The following is an 18,087-nucleotide window of genomic DNA, read 5'->3' as shown; positions in this document are numbered from 1 at the left end:
CGGGGCAAACTGTTTAGAATGTTAGAGGCAAAAGCCAATCAAGTCGCATATGCAAACGACCTCTGTATTCCGAGGCAAAGGCCAATGAGGGTGCATATGCAAATAACCACTGTGTTCTGACTGGCTATGGGGGGGGGGGAGGAACAGCAAACTGTTAAGAATGTTGGAGGCGAGAAGCAATGCAGCCAGTGGATAGGGACAGATTCTGAGTGACACATCAGGGCGCCAACCAATTCCGGACTGTGTGGAATGTTCTAGAGAAGTGCCACCACCATTCGGCTTTTATATATAAGGGAGATGAGTAGACCATACGCATTTCAGACCCTTAGGGCCTTCCTAAGTGGTCAATATTACTATTGTAAAACAACACACATCCAGAAATAGATATATGAAAAAGATTTTCTTTAGAGCCAGGTGTTGCTTTCAGGAATTGTCAAAAAGGAGAGAAAAAAGCCAAATTATTTTGGCACATAATAATAAATTTAAAAATAACAGAAAAGTTTTGCTCCTGTTACCTCATGTGATGTGCAATTGCTAAAAGTTTACAAGTAGGCCCCCCATTTATTTGCTCTCCTCTTCGCCCCCTCCCACTATGAAAGCCTCCTGAGCCAGGGGTGGAGGAGACTGGGGGTGGTGGTGGAGGGGGGTGGAGGAGACCGGGGACAGGGGGCAAATTGGCGGGGATGGGGGGGAAGCTTACCTGCTGCTGCTGCTGCTGCTTCCTCCTCCTCCTGCTCTGCCTGGAGCTCTTCCCCCCCGCGAGTATCGCGGGTCCCCTTTCTTGTACTTTTCTAAGCTCATTGACTTCAATGGACTTAGAAGGGTGTTTAGGATTGGTCAGGTTGCCAGGTCCCCCCTGGCTGCTGGCGGGGGATGGGGTTACAATTACCAGATCCAGGTTGTGAGACTCCTGGAGATTTGGGGAGGGAGCCTGAATATGACAGAGACCTCAGTGGGGTACAATGCCACAGTGTCCACCCTCCAAAACATCCTTTTTCTGCACGGGAACTGATTTCTGTAGTCTGGAGCTGAGCTGTAATTCCAGGGGATCGTCAGGTCCCACCTGGAACCTGGCATCCCTATAAAAGTCTAATCAGTACTGTCATTATCTGGGGGGAGGGGCTTGAAGCTGGAGGCCACTTTCTTACCACTATTCCATAACAGCCCATACTGGCTTACTTTCTCCCACATTTTCAAAAATCTATACCACACTGTAAAGTATTCGTTTCTGCTGTCCTTTGAAGATTGGGAAAAGAAGGCAGAAGAGGTCAAAGGCAAGTAATGGTCACAAGTAGATCAAGGTTCAAATCCCTGCTGAGTCAGCTGCAAGTTCTCCAGCTGTAAGACAGAAATATTCATCTGTCTCACAACTTCGTCCAAAAGGCTCACAAGATACAGAAAAAATATGCTGGAATGCTATATGAATATAAGCCTGCCCACCAGTCATTTTTAACCATATGTTGAAGAACCTGAACCTGTCTTATTGATTCCAGTAACATCTAGGAACCAGTAAATGTGCTGTTGTTGAATCATTCAATCAATCAATCAAACAAAAAAAACAACAATTCAATTCTGAAAAATGGCAAATTTCCTCTCTTCAGGTGGAAAGTGTCATCTATGGATACAATTAATCAAAGCTTTTGGCATTATTGCCAGTGTCCAATTACATTATCTGCTTGTCTCGATTCAAAACAAGAGAATTGCAGATTTCCACCACCCACCTGCTTTATGCCTTGTATGCATCTGCAGTTATGCTACAAACTAATGAGCATCAACAATGAAGGCAAGTAGAAAAGATTTGTGATGAAAAATAGACCAGGTTTTGCCAGATAAATATTGTACTTCAACTTTCTTGCCAGAGTTTTGAAATATGGGAGGGATCTTGGATGAGGATTGAAGCCAATTCGGGTCCATATTTCCCTTTAGATAATTCTGCTTTCTCAAAATAATCTTTGTTGATGTAGTCCAGTGGTTTGCAAGGAGTCCTGGGATCCCCTTGGAAGTTTATTAAGGGTTCCTAATTGAGAAGGCCACTGATGGCTTCCCTCCTTCCTTCAGCTTGCTCACCACATCCAATACAGGGCTATGCTGTACAGTGCATGTGCAGTTCAGACCGAGCAACAGGTCTGAAAGGCCAGTTTGGTACCCCATATCTGATAAAGGATACAGTGGGGCTGGTAGCTGTCCCATCAGGGTAATTTTGACTCAAGAAAATGGCATGAAGAGGAAGACATAAACACTCATTCACATGTGTCATAGTTCTGACCCAGCTTATGTTCACCTACATCAATTTAGAAGGGGAAAAAATGCTGGGAGTGCTGCACACAGTTCCAACACCTTATGTGGTTCAGCCCATATGTGCCTTAGAATATGCACCAAAATCTTCTGCTAAGCACAAAAGTTCTATTGTGGAGTTTCAGGGGTTCTTCAACATACAAGTCAGCAACAAACAAACTCCCTCCCTGAATCTAGAAAGTTGGAAAATCTCAAAAAATAAAAGAAAATAAAAATCCAGGAGACCTGAAGAAGATGGATATAAGTATTCTACAATTAATGTGAAAAACTAACTTTCCTGATAAAAACCAATTTAATTGTCATATTGACATGGCCTTAGATGTTAGCAGTGACTGACATTCACCCAATTCTATTATAAAAAGGCTGGTACCTATAATGAAACAAAGCTAATAAGAGCAGAATGCCTTTAAACCACCTAATGTGCCTAGCATTTAGACTGTCTGGGGAAAATGAGTATCTGAAGCATTTCTAAATTCCTCTGACATTATTTTCCAAATCTGCATCTGTATAAAATATACCAGTTTTACTGGAAGTGATAATATGCAAATAAAACAGAAGTGGGACATAGAAGTGATACTGAAATATAATGACCTGTTTTCAATAGAACATCAAAGAAAATGAATGTGGTACTTAATGAACCTAGTCCTGAATTTCTCCCATCATAAAGACAGCCAATGAATGAGAATGTAGACATTCAGATGAGATGGGTGTCAATATGCCAGACTTAGGCAGGAATCTGGGCGCTCTGGAGATTTGAGGTGTGATCCACATGCTGGGCTGCTTTTACTCAGCTTCCATTGAATTCAGGGTCTTATTCACACCCTGAAGAAATTAAGAATAGGCCACCAAATTACTCCACATTCATATTCTGCTTTAACCAAGAATTTTTCCATTTTTTTGCTCCCAAAGAAGAGGAAACAAGAACTGAGCCAGCATCATTTTGAAAGGTCTAAAGCTTCTCTACAGATGCTTATGCAAGCCCCATTTTCCCCTGAATAACCACCATCAGTATGGTTGCTTTGATACTTAGCACAGAGTGAAAGTTCTCATATGATACCACAAGTTAAGCTTATTTGTTAAATTGAAATGGAAGCCAAAAAAAGGACACATCTGAATCAAGAATGGTCTGTGCCTCATGAAGAGGCAACAAAGCCTGAAGAGGCAGGAAATGAGCTGTTTTTGGGTTGCCAAGTCCCCCCGGGGGGCAGGGAAACCCCCGCCCGAGAGGCCCGTTCCCCGCCAGCAGGGATTGGGCCAGCGGGGGGACCCCACCCCCAAAGTGCGTGACGTGCCCGGCGTGAACATATCACCCCAAGGTGACGTAATTGCATCAGGCACGTTGCGGGGGGATGATTGTGGCCCCGCCCCCAACATGCATGACGCAATTGTATCACTTCTGGATGACGTGATAGCGGTGCATGTACTTTGTGCGCACGCCAGGAGGCTCCTGGGGATGTCTGGGACTCCCCCCGCTATTACAAAGGTAGGGCTTGGCAACCCTAGCTGTTTTCTTCCCCTGGATGACACAAAATAGAAGGCCGTCACTGCCGCTATCTTCTCCCTGTTCAACAGATCATCATGGAAGGTTTAAATTAAACCTTACCATAATTATGTATAAGTGTCCATCATTACAGCTTTATCATTACTGTATAGAGGAAGAGCCCACCCTGCCTTTTCAGCCATGAGGCTGCTGCTGGTGATGATAATGAACTTATAATCAGCAGAAGGGAAGGCTAAAATTGTACTAACGGTGCCAGAGCCAAAAGGTGATGGTTAGGCACTGTCAAGGAAGACATAAGGGTAACTGAACAGAGTTTATAGGCCAGATTCCACTTCCTTTTTGTACAGCTAGGGAAACAAAAGAAGGACAGATGCTTCTGCATGCAGGATCAGCTCCTTCACCCCTGTCCTGCAAAGACCTTTTTTGCTGCATCCTTTTTGACCCTGCTTGGAAGTAATTGAAATCAACATGGCTTCTTTTCAAAGCTAAAAACACTACCCCTGTCAAAAGAAATATTTGTTCTGCATAGCCTTTGGGAAAGCATGGGCAGGAGAAACATAGCTTTAAAAAAACTGTTAAAAATAGTCATCTTTTAAAAAGTAATATTTTACATTTCTATGAACAATTTCTGTATTATTCCTTACTCAGAAAAAGTGTGTGTTCTTACTGCCAGGACCAAAATCGAATGTACTAAAGATGCTATAAAAGATTAGGTCTATTTCTACTGTAGTTAACTTGACTTAGAAGTAATGGCCTCCTTTGAGCTTTGGGCTAATAAAATATTTAGCAGTTGGAATCTATCTTTAGACGGCATGGGTTAGGAGGTGTCAATATGAGGGAGAGTGTCCCCACTGACCATCCCATCATCTCTGAAATGAAAGACTTCTCAAAAACAGAAGAGAAAAATGAATTATTTTAGGACTTTGGCTGAAGGTTAAATAGACGGATAGTAATTGGATCAGTACTTATTTTGTGTGTGGTCTGGACAGATTAAACAGTTCTGCATTGTACTATATTGCTCAGTGATGATCATGTTTACCAGAGATTCTTACAGGACCTAGGTGTACCATGTTACCTATGTGTTGTTATTCTTACCACTGAACTTCTGTGAGAGATGTTTGTGGAAAATGTCGCCCAGAACAACTGTATATAAAAACTAATTTAAAAAAACACAGAGATTGAACTTGACACTAGGGTTGGACAAATGTACTTTTTTTGGGGGGAGGGGCATGTCTATATGTCAACAGTTTTCTACTTTGTAATTCCATTTTTTGCGTTGTTTGACATATCACATCTCTCTTTATTTGCATTGTGCCTAAGTTTTTTAATTTTAGTTCTATTGCATTGCTTATTAGACGTCTCATGCTATTTGGCTGCATAGTTTTACAACATGTAATCCACCTTAAGTCTCAATGATAAAGGTGGACTATAAAATAAATTAATTAATCTAGGACAAGACCTCAACGTAGGAGACCACGATAGCTCAGGAAAGCATCAGTACAGGAGGCTGCAAAGGTGTAGACACCCCCCCACACACCAAAGTCTTGGCCTTCTTGACTCCAAATGAATTTGCACTGGACCCAACAGCTTTGATTGACGGAACAGTATCAGTCTCCCTGCTCCCAGCACCCCAGGGATAAAGACTGAAGAGCTCATCCATATCAAAGGGAATCCCAAGTATGAACAAAACATCTGTTATCCATCCACACAAATTCACCTAGAGAAAAGTCTGATACTACCTGTGATTAGGCTTACCTAATCATATCCCCTGTCCTGTGACCTCAGAATATGGGGACTGTAACCCAGCAGACTTATCCTGTAGGCTGCAGCTGTGTCCTTTGAGCACCCCCCCGCCCACTAATGCATCCCTGCTTGACACTAATACTTTAAGTTACTTTGTGGGGGCACCCAAATAAATGGAAATACTTTATGCCACATCTCAAGATACTAGGCTGCAGACATCCTAAGATATATCCTAGAGGTGGGTCCTATCTCATCAGTTACTAGCAAAGTCATTATAGGCCCTTTATAAGCAGTTGGCCACATTTAGTGTGCTTTGTAGACAAACAAGATGTACCAGGAAGGCCTGGTGAAATTTTCAGTTCATAAAATGAACTATAGCTCCAGTTGTCAGTATGGAAAGGGAAGGCAGTAGAAGAGAAGACAGGAAAGACCTAGAGTCTCAGGTAGGTCTGGAGTACAAATGCCTGATCATTCCACATGGCACAGTGAAATCTAGTAATGGCCATCTGAGTCATAGTTTCCTGCTTCAGATACTATAGCTTTTTGTAACCTAGGTTTTAGTAAGCCCTGGATGGATGAGAAGACTTGGGGCTTATCTGTATGTTGCAACTGTGAGTGCCCCAATGGTAACTTAATTCCCAGGTGTGCAAAGCTACATTTTAATCATAACTATGGTACACAAGAAGAAAAGTCTTCAACCTGCCCTGTGCCATTTTCCCAATGTGAAATAGCCCTGGGGGCACTGTTTTCCCCTTTGGGGCTCTACGTGTACTGATGGAGTACATAAAGTTAACTCGGTGAGGAAAATACTGTTTCTAAGAGACTGTTATGATCAGGAAAATGTTGAATGAGGGGAGTTATAAGGTACAGATGTAAGGAACTGCAGAAATACAGGAAAAAACCAAACACATTGCCATTTGAAGCTTTCAGAGTTAGTAACATTGCTAATATTGCTAACCACTTGCCTTAAATACATGCATACACCAAGACACACCATTTTAATGTGAAAGCAAGTGGGCTGTCTGATGACTGTTCAGCCAGGGCTTAGATTAAGAAAGGCATGAGAAGCAGCAGAGACACTGCTAGTAATGCATGCAGGTTTATGGGACAGTTCTGCACAGATGTGTATGCACAGAAATGCTTATGATATGCTTACACCTGAAAATTTGGTGGCCAGTGCCTCACAAATTTTGCATTCTAGAAGTTCCAGAGTACCACAGTGCTTCCACCATACTTTCCCTCAGTTCTACCCACTCCAAGCTCCTCCTATCCACCCTTATATGCAACAATATCAAAATTAAACCTTCATTTTTACAGTAGCAGTGTATCTCTGAATACCTGATGCTGGGGGCATCAGGAGAATGGTTACCATCGTGTCCTACTTGGAAGATTCCATTAACAGAATGCTGGATTACATAGATACAAGTGAAGTCCCCAAGGGAACAAATTAAGAACAAGACAGATACAGGGTCTGATAGAATCTCAGTGAGAAAGGCAGGCTATAAATAAACAAATGATTCCAAACCAATTTGCCCCTGCATTTGTGGTTGTAACATCTATTTCATACACGGAGCCCCAAACAACAATTACTACTTCTTTGACTTGACACTGCTACAATGCCATGGTATACCATGCTCTGATTTACTGCTGATCCCCCTGGCCTAGGAAACTTCACAAAACAAAAAGGAAGGTAGCTTCACAAAACAGTGCTGCCCAATTCACCTAGTGCATAGTTAGGTCTAGTAATAGATAATCTTAGTGTGAAGACAGAAATAAATGTTAACCAAGAAAGAAGTTTAAGCATATACTAAGTTTACAATCACATATTAAGTTTATAATATATTAAGATTACAATGATTCATTGTCTGTCCAAATCCTTTCCAAGATTCCCCCTTCCAAAAAGGCATCCTTTAATATTCCTTCACTAATTTCCCTCTTGGTTTCTGTTCCAGATTGGGGGGGGGGGGTTTCTCCACTCATCATTCAGCTGTGTCTCTTCAATCTTAACCTGGTCTCAGCCCCACCTTTAGCATAAAGAGCCGATAGGTGCTGACATTTAAGAGAATAAATACCTGGCCAATCAGCAGCCAGCTGACAAGTGCTTGCCCTCATTCATCATTCCCCCACAATCTGTACCCCCGCACACACCATTCCTTCAAATGCCTGTGTGGTGCTGAAGTACCAGGGTGGATCCAACCATCCTCTGAGTTACTTTCCTCCAAAGTGGCTCTTCCTCCAATGGAAGCGCCATTTAAGTTGGAGGAAGGTTCCTTAGACTGGAGAAAGACTTCAAACTTGAGCCAAAATGTGAGGTATAAATATTTTTTTTAAAGAAATGAATAAATACTTTGCAATATGGTCTATGACTGGCCTTATATCATAGCCAATGTTTCTCCTTTTGCTTCAGAAATTTGACTCTGCTTCAGTGTACAGCTCTCTCACAAAGTCTAGACAAGTTTGCTATGTTCCTTTCAAATATATATTATTGTCAAATGATCTGTTAATGTTGTAATCTTTGCTCAGACTTCCCCAGTTCTTGCAACATATATCCTCACATTTTCTTTGCTCTCAACACTCTACTTTATTTATTCCTCTCTGCATGTTCAGAAATATCATATTTATTTCATATTTTCATCTCCTGCCCATCCCCCATACAAAAATCCCCCATTTGACTTACATGGAAATTTCCTTGACTGAGACTAATATATGCTCACTTCCTTTGTATCCCCCCCCCCCCAATTTGCTGTATTCCACTTATAAGCTCCTCCCTTACTGGCCTTGTTTCTTCTTATAATATCTGTGCACTGTTCTCAGTTGCCATTACACATCCTCAGAATGCTCTTGCTGTAATATGTTCAGTCTGATAATTTTCTCAGTTTTTGAGTATTTTAACAATATGGAGTTGGTTTTTTCAAAAGCCAAGAGTTTCCAGGCAACCACTGAGGACCCGCACACACACCAATAGCTGCCAATATAGGAATTGTTATATTCTTGTTGGCAGATTCCATATCCTTGAATATTGCTATATCATGAAAATTTACTGGCTAAGTGTCCAGACAAGAAACTCAAAGTGATTGATTACAATAATGCAATATCCAATAACATGCAGATCCAGTCAGAGCTTCTATTCAGTCTAGTATGTATTTACAATGCTACCAGTGCAATTACAAAGCCTGCATAGTGTAGTGTTGGATTCGGATCTCAGAATCCCACATTCAAATCTCCACTGTGCCATGGAAACTCTACGGGTCATGTTGGGTCAGTCATTCTCTCTAAACCTGGGTTGTTGTTGTGAGGATAAAATGGAGGGAAATTATTTGTTAAGCCACTTTGGGGAGAAAAGCAGAGTATGAATATCTAAATAAAACTGTTTCTTTGGTTTAGGATCCTTTTCTTCTCAATTTAAGGCTCACTATGTTGTATAAGCAGGAGAGGATTTATAATTCAGTGCTATTAAATAACATTTAAAAAATATGACATACAATTTACATTCTAATTCATCATGTTTTTTAAAAATCATCAAACTAGCCTTTAGTTGTGTGCAATAATTGGCTGTACCCGAAATGGGTTCATAATAATAAAAACAAATGCTCTCATGCATGAAAGGCAAGAGGAAAGACAATGTAACTGAACAAACACAATGTGAGGCAGAGCAAGGAGAGAGAAAAGCAATGGACTTCTATGTCCTCAAGGCCTTAAGGTTGAGTGAAAGCTGTTTTGTAACTGTATTTCATAGCTCTGTGGTATATTTTGCTTTCATCTGCTCTATGTTGAGAAATTCTCAGGCTATTCATATTGCTGGGATCCCCTGGGAGCCAGCAGAAGTACACTAATGTACACTACCCAAGCATCTGGAACAGGGTGTTTTATTCATTTTGGTCACCAATTTTGAACGGAATGTAAGTTTCCAGATTCATGAGTCCCTTTAGACAGTAGAACATTAGTAACTGATTATTTGTTTTGCTTTTGGTACTGGTTTCCTTTTCTAACACTTATACTATACCTTAATAACTATAGACTATAGGCAACATATAGACTACTGTAAAAACAGCAAAAAAAACCCAAGTATAATCTATGCTTTAACTTATAACTTGAACTAAATCAACATTTTAAATTGCCACGTGCTTACCACTTTGTTTCAAAATCAGGAAAAAAAACTATGGATCAAATCACCACCAAGCTCTGTTCCAAGGCAGAAACACAAATGACATGTATCTAATTTGTTCCCACGCCAGGAAATCAGTGCTAATCCTGCTAGCCAGAAGCTAGCTTGACAGTCATGACAAGAAGGGGAAATCCAGAAACACCTGCCCCTATGGTTAATCATTGTATAACTGGGAGGAAAAGAAGCCAGACTTCATTGCTGTCCTTCCTTGTCAACCAGTTTGCCAAGATAATTCACAATTTCATCCAAACTTAATTACTGAAATGCATTATACCTGGGGAGGTCCTTGAAAACTCTTTAGGAAACAAAGTTAGTTCAGAGTACTGCAGCCAGATCTGGGATTGACATATTCCACCTGCATTTAAAGAGTTCCACTGGCATCCTATTTGTTTCTGGGCACAATTCAAAATGTTGGTTTTGTTCTACAAAGTCGTTAAAAGTTACAGAACCACTGCTGTATAAAAAACCACCTTCTCCCACATGACACTGCTCATGACCTGAGATTTTCATCAGATGCCCTTACTTGTCCAGATACCAGGTAGGTAGCTACCAGAAACAGGGCTTATCTGCAGTTGTATCCCTACTGTGAAACCATGTTTGTCTGGTACCTTCTCTTTCTCAATGTGTTGCCACTAGTAGATTCTCTCCTGTGTTCCTCAGCCTTTAGTGATTATTAGCACTCCTCTGTTTTAGTTATTATGTTTCATTTTAATGACAGTTTGGCTGTTTTACATCTTGGGCCCTATGATTTTGCTGCCTGTATTCCTCATGGCAAGCATATCATTTGTTTTAGCTGCTCATGACTCTGTTTGGTCTGCTCATATTGTTTTAACACAGCTTTTATAAAGTCAAATATGGTGCCTGGTCAGGGCAGGTGGTTTTCAAACAAACCAATACATTGGCCAGAATACTGGAAGATAGGAACAGAGTTTTCCTGGGCAGCAGAAAAGAACACAGCTGGCACACTTATCCTTATATCCCTATGTATATCCCTATGGACTAGTAGTTTGAAAAAATGAAAACTGAACTTCTAGGGAAAGATCTCCCTTCCACAGTCTCCCTCTGAAAATGGTTCTATTCTGCCTGTTTGTCACATGGAATACAATGAAGTAGATACCATGCTTGACTTTCCCAACTTTACAATCATCAGGCAGCAAGCCAATGTGAAATGAAATGAGCCCCAAATCTGTCAGCCCATAGGACTGCTTATTCAGCTATTAATCATTTGCCACCTTGCCTTTCCATGCACATGACAACCCTTAGTTAGTTTCATGATAGACACACGATCAATTAATGATCAAACTATTCTTTGATAATTGGTTCATTGGTAGATCAATAAGTTATAGCTTTAATAGCAAATCAAATTCCTCTCAATTAATTAGAACAAACTTTAAGGCTTTATCATGATGCAGTGTTCTTTTCTGATCATTAAGAACCACAAGAGACTGAAATGAATAGTTCCAGTTCTTGGGCCTATGTATTTTGAGAAACCATTGTGGCTATAGTTTGTCACTGCAGTAGGGATTATCTGATTTAACTAAACTGGATGAAAAAGCAAATATTAAATATGATGGCCTAAATCCATCCTGTTAAGAAAAGGGAACTTATGTTTTATTAATGGGAGACAATTTTTATGAACTCCCTCCTGCTGCAAACCCCCACTGGGTCGTTTCTAACAGTCTGCTGACCCCCAGGAATAAAATGGAGTGGGGCTTAATGGACTGCAGAGGGAGAGGGAATCACTGCAAAATCGCATCTACCTCTTAACAAAACTTAAGGACACTTCAATGTTCCTAATGGTGTGGTTGGATAAAGGCCAGGGTTTTCTTTTAACAATGAATGGTAGCATTTCTGTGTCAATTTACATGTTATTTCACACTGAAGAGAAACTTCTATACATCAGGATAGAATAGTTTTTCAATCTATTTAAACTTACTGATTGCTTAATCAATTAAAAGCTAGACTAACTTAATTTCATATTTTAAAAAATCATATAACAATAGTGCAGAGTCATCATGCACATATGACTTGCTTGAGCTACACATTGTATGTTTGGTAGATAATATATAATACAAAATGGACTTGAGATTGTTTGTCAGGCATGAGGGATGAAAGTACAAGTGACTGCCATGTCTATGATGGGTACAACCCACCAACTGAGAGGCTGTTAGAGGAAAGTAGCTGTTCGAAGAAAACAGCCATCAGGACTCCTAAAGGAAGACTGTGATAACAAAACAGGGATGGAAAATATTAGAGTTGAACGAAGGTAAGCCAAAGTCAGAAGAAAAAAGCTATGGGGACCAATGGAGCAGGTACACAGACTTTTTAAAAAATCTAGCAGAGTTATTACTCATCTTGCCTTTCATTGCTTAGTAGTTAGATATATTAAAATTACTGAATTTGGTAGCAGGAAAATTACACATTCAGTAATACGCTGTGCAGCATGCTCACCTTGTGTATGTAAGGAGGTTTTACATTTAGACATAAAACAGCCACCCTTTCCCCCAGTGAGATGTAGTATGGTCTAGGAGGTACTATCATGCAGTATTTCAGAACTCTAATGTTAGGTTAAAGCAGAAGAAAACAAAATGGTGAATTCTGACATATGGAGATACAATTAAATGCCAAACTGGAACAAAATGTGTCACTTCCTTGGCTGTCATTTGTCAACATCCCATTGTTATAACAAAATATAAAAAACTTCCATTGCAACAAAGCAGTACTGCAACAACAGAATAAAATTTTTCTTCTTGACCGCCATCCATTTATGCACAGGGCATTGCACCAAACTATAACAGCTATTCCTATATACCATTTTAATCCATGTAAGCATATAATCTGTTTGGGAACTGTTTTAAAGGTCCCTGAATAATTTTGCATCCGAGTACATTTTACATAAAAAGTAGCAATAAATTATTTACAATATTTCATGTGTTGCCTTTTAATTTCATTCAGTACTCTTTCGGTCCCTTTACCTTGGGAGCAAAATAAAAGCAAAACTTGTCCAGACACATGCAAAAAAGGAAATAAATTTTACTTTAAATTTTTTACCTTCTCTTATTAATTGTCATAATATATATATTTTTTTGCAAAATGGAATAAATGGAAACAGTACCTACTTCATATTCCCAAACTATACAAAACAAAGTTGTAGGGTCCCATTCTCTGATATTCATTGCAAAGTGCAACACTCATGGAGAAGATAAATGTTTGACTATTGGGCATTTGATCCTTCAGCATCGTCATATCTCCTATAAGGATTGTGGTTGTGTTGATCTTTATTTTAGGAAGGTAACTATTGAACTGAAGATTTGTTCAGATCCTAACCATGTTGTTGCTGGTGAGAATTAATTCTGCCAATGACACACAGGGTGTGTGTGTGATTTTTGCTAGTCCCCCTTTCTACTTCTCACCTTATTTCACCCCCATGCTGTGGGTTCCATGAACCCTAGGGGGTACAGTTGGGGGGGCTGGCAGGCAAGGAGGAGGCAGGAAAGCTCACTTAATGAGTGTCACTCCACTCATGCTAGTTTCTAAGTCTTAGTCACCAATACATCCTAGAATAACTTTCAATCCTGTTTTTAGTACATTAAATGAAAAATAATTTTGCTAACCTATAGATGGATTCATAAACCTGTCTCATCAACCAGTAGCACACTGTCATTTTACACTTTACTTTTCCCTATACAGGTAAAGAAAAAAAAGTTATAATCTAATGTTACCGTCAAGCAAAACAAATTCCTTATGTGCAAGAAAGATAGCACATATGTTTCCTTTATCATGCTGTGATTAGCTTTCCCTGTCTATAGGCACATGGTAAAAGGGACACATACTCGACCTTAACATATATTGTTGTGTATAGATATATCTAGGATTTTAACATGTGCATATAGGAAAGAAGCCATGAAAGAAGAGGGCTGCATATTTTAGGAACTGAAATATCAATCACATTCAAGTTAATAATTTCTGTAAAATTAAAATCAGACTCATACCAACAATTTCATATTATCTAGTATGCGGACCAGTCAGTTTGACTGATTTCATTAATTTCAAGTCTGAAAGGGATTATGGCCTGAAATGTTTTTGCATTCATGAAGATTAATTATTGCAGTGCTTCTACACAGCATGACAAATTTAGCCTTTGAACCCATCAACAATCAGTGTGAAGTACAACTGCGGTCAAGTTGAAAAACTAACTATGAGCATCAATGGAATCAAAATTTCCCCCAAAATGTTTGAAAAAATTATTTTGATTCATAGACAGGAGCAACACTACTTTGGCTGTTAAAATGAAGAACGACTCATCATCTATGTTTAGAGCTCTTTTCTACTCTGCTACAGACAAAGACGGCTACCCATCTTGATCTATGTTTAGAATAGTTCTGGTAGTAGCTGCTTCTCATGTATTACTGAATGGGGAATCACTAGTTGTAGCACTATAGTGAAAGAGAGAGCATACCAAAATTAATGGGGAGCAAGTCTTTCCCTTTAGATGTTAAATTTTTCTTTTGGGAATCATGATGGTGTTCTTCAGCTCCATTTAAAACAATACTGTGGCATGAATGTCAAATATTGCACCTCTAAGTAGAACTGACATATTCAAATAGATAGCAGGGTAATTATGATAAACTACACAACAGTGCTATTGTCAAGAATATCATTTATCAATCCTGTGGTCCCCATCATTCATGCATTTACAGTTTGGGAATACAGTGACTTCAAAGAATAATAATCCATAATGGCTACATTCTCAGTAATTCATGCTCACTAAACAAAATAATAGTAATAATAATCATAATAAAGGGTTTGTTGTATAACTGGAAAAATGTAAAATTTTATTCCAAGAAAATTAACAGGCTACACAGGTAAATTTTGGCAAATGCAACTTTATATTGAAATCCACACATCTGTATCTTAAAGAAGGAAAGACTCACAGACTCTAATGTATTTCTAAAATACTAGAAATCATATTATATGCTTTCACAAGTTAAAATTGAAATAATTGGAAACAACCAATACACCAAAATGTGCAGAAAGTATAAACAAGACTGTGCCTTCAGTAGAATAAATGCTTCACAAATTGTGCAAGATATCTTACTAAGGCTGCGGTCTCTCCCCATGACAGCTGTCTTAAAATATAAACATACATTGACTGCCTGTATTTATCAGAACAAACTAGAATGGGCAGCACACCTAGAGAGAGAAAAAAATCAGATCATCCTAGTGATGAGCATACTGATTAGGGGAATCATGGGAATAAAAATGAAAGGGGGTGGGTGGGTCAAGTGATCTTTCATGCACTCCCAAATGACAGACTGGAGTCGACAGATTCCGTTTTCTTTTGCTTATTTGCTAAAATGCTAAACAAAATGGAAGATACTAGATAACCCTTTAAGGCAACATGTGGTTTATTCTGTGTACTGACTACTCTGTTGTTATGATTGGATAATCTCATTGATGTTGCCTAACAGACTGGTATCTAGCTTTTGAAAATATAAATGTAGCCAATAGATATAATAGCAAATCAGAAGAACAAATTTTTTAAAAAATAAATAAAGCACAGAACACAATTAAATGCCAGTAATTTTTCCTTCATTTTGAAAGAAAAAAGTTATTTAATAATAAAAAAGGGGGAAACAGACTCAGAGAAAAATAAAGACTTATTGGAACAACGAAGAAGAAGAAGAAAACACTGCTTTGGAATGCTCCCCAGAACTCACAAGGCAAACAGAGTGGAGGTGATAATCCAGTCTTACATGGCACATCTCCCATCAGTTACAGGACCTGAACATGGTTCCCAAATGTTAGTCTTTGCAAAATAATAATGGTATGAAATGATTTAAAGGTCATCCAGTGTCTAAAATTAGTTTCATCAACACATTAACCTCATGTCAAACTTAACTGATTCAGATGTCCACTGCTAATCTTTTCATGATGGTCTTACTTTTACATAGTGACATATACAGCATTTAGTGCTGATATATTTAGCACCTGCTACTCTCTGAATCATTCCCTAAGTTTCAACCACATCAAAAAGCATTTTTAGGGCAGTGGTTCAGTCCTGTATTCTTTTAATTACAAACCTTCACGAGTGGTCAGCATGAACAAGTTTAGGTTTTAAGATAGGATTAAGAGATGAGCTATTGCAAAGACTGCAGAACGTTGTTGCCCAAATCCTTACAACTGCTGACATCCCATTCTTGATTTTTTTTCTTCTCAAGATATGGCAACAGGCCACCATTGCTTAGCAGAGAAGGGTAGTGTTTTCACAAGGCTAAAGATTTACAGATGCTCCCTCATATAACACAGTAAGGTTCCCTTGGTAACCTGGATTTTCTGCAGTAAAGAAGGGTTGTGCTGAAACAGCGCCTCAGCTCCCTGTTGGAGAAAATGCAGACAAAAGGATTGATTCCAGCTTGGGCAAAACTCATCCAAACAGCAGCCGTTAGAAATCCCCCTGGAACCACAGGCCCTCTTGCAAAAACTCTCCAGTAACAGGCTACCAGGTAGGGACCCCACAAGGTTAGAAAGAGGAATGTCATGATATAGAACATTCTACTAATGCGCTTTTCCATTTTGAACTCATCCAAGACAAGTAGCCTTCTCCTGCCCGTGGTGTTGGCATTCTGCCTGATTCCCAGCAAGGTAGGTGGTGTGGGACCCCTTCCAAATCCTGCCAGCCAGTTAGCAGCTGCTTGACCACTGGCTCCAGGACCATGAAACGTCCAGTTCTGGCTCACCGCTGCCACAAACTGAACTGGCTTCATTTTCCGGCGATCGTGAACAAAAAAGATCAGCTTGAGGTAGACAAGCTGCGTGGCTAGAAGGATAAGAGCGAGAAGCAGCATAAATCCCAGAGAATCATTGGCTCTGAAGGAACGATGCTGAAAGGTGCATTGGTCTTCCTCCCGAATGAACGAGTAGGTACCCACGTCCAAAACGGGAGGGAAAGCCATCGCTACTGATAGGGTCCACACCATACAAATAACTGCCAAGCAAGTCCAAAAGGTCAGCCTTTTTGTATAAAAGCGGTGGTGGGCAATCGCTAAGTATCTGGTGACACTTATGCAGAACAGCATGAAAGCGGTGTGGAAACAGGATAGGACCCCCAAGAAGGCAATTACTTTACAAGTGAGAGTCCCGTACGTCCAAGAAGAGCCGTTTTTCACCGATGTGAAAACAAATGGGAAACAAATGGCAGATCGGAGGATGTCTGAGCAGCAAAGATCCAACAGGAAGTAGTAGGGCGCTCTATGCAAGGTCTTATCTTTGACAAGCAAAATGGAGATCAGGAGGTTTCCCACCACACTGACTCCTATGATGAAACCCAGAGAAGTCAGTTTCAAAAATGCTGTTAAAGGGGATAGATTTTGTAAAATGTTGTCAGCTGCATGGCTGTAGTTCGCCATAGATGGATGGATGCTATGAATATTGCCTCAGTCAAGTCTCATGATCTATATATATGAACAAGGGAAAAATAGATCCATACATCTTAATGAAAATGTATTCCATAAGCTGAATTGATCTGGTGCCTAGTTACATTGTACGATTTGTCATGCCATCAAAAAAAATCTGGAAAAAAGAAAAACCAAGCTATCAGTCCTGAAGTTAACACATAAATGATGCCAGCAAGTGCTAACCAACATGATAATTTATGGAGAGCTAGAGGAAGTTGGAGTACTATTATTTGTTTGAGGGAAATTCAGTGAAAACTGCACACATACTATGCAATGTTTTTAATTCCCCCCCCCGAACCCCCCAGATCAGTCTTGTTTACAATCAAATCCTTGGCAAAAGACATCACTGTACTGTATCTGCCTTTGAGGCTTTGAAAAATAACCTGATTCTTATACTATCATTCCAGAACTGGAACCTTAGAAAATAAAACACCAAAGGAAGACTGTTGATTACTCTGATAAAATGCCCCCCCCCCCGATGTTGATATGATATGGTTTCAGAGGCAGATGCTGTGTTGATATGGAACACATCCAAAAGAAACCCTGCAGAATGTATGTTTTTTAACCAACTCACCAAAGCATATTGATCACACCCTGCTAGTTCTTCCACATTGAAAAGAAACAACAGGAATCTTCCTTTCTGAGAACCAGGCTCCCCTCCCCACTCTAGACTTTGGAGGAAAAACATTAAGAAATCTATGCAAAATAGTTGCCCGCCCTAGCTTTCTATATTGCAACGGGGGGGGGGGCAGACACAAACCATAATGCAAGCTAATTTTAAAAATAGGAAACACACCCGGGAATAATAGCCACTCAACTCAGACACTGCTGGGACTGGCATAGACTACAAGGATCCTTTCGGTGGGAGGGTAGGAGAAACGGGGCGGGGGGTGGGGGAGAAAGAGAGCTCCAGGTTTTCTCCTAAT

At 39.8% G+C, this 18,087-nt stretch overlaps 1 protein-coding gene across 1 annotated transcript; it reads right to left on the bottom strand.

The window, feature by feature from the left end:
* Positions 1-15,698: 15,698 nt before the first annotated feature.
* Positions 15,699-17,241, bottom strand: GPR85 (G protein-coupled receptor 85). The gene has a single exon (XM_015415450.1). It carries the CDS (start codon positions 17,111-17,113, stop codon positions 16,001-16,003), a length of 1,113 nt encoding a protein of 370 aa, XP_015270936.1. The 5' UTR covers positions 17,114-17,241; the 3' UTR covers positions 15,699-16,000.
* Between the last annotated feature and the right edge of the window lie 846 nt (positions 17,242-18,087).

Source organism: Gekko japonicus, unplaced genomic scaffold, assembly GCF_001447785.1.
Source record: "Gekko japonicus isolate JY-2015 unplaced genomic scaffold, Gekko_japonicus_V1.1 scaffold1334, whole genome shotgun sequence".
In the NCBI taxonomy this organism is placed as follows: Eukaryota; Metazoa; Chordata; class Lepidosauria; order Squamata; family Gekkonidae; genus Gekko; species Gekko japonicus.
This window is presented reverse-complemented; position numbering and strand designations above follow the sequence as displayed.

What these genes read in the sequence shown, in the direction of transcription:
- GPR85 (XM_015415450.1), bottom strand. Translation starts at nt 17,113, where the DNA reads ATGGCGAACTACAGCCATGCAGCTGACAACATTTTACAAAATCTATCC.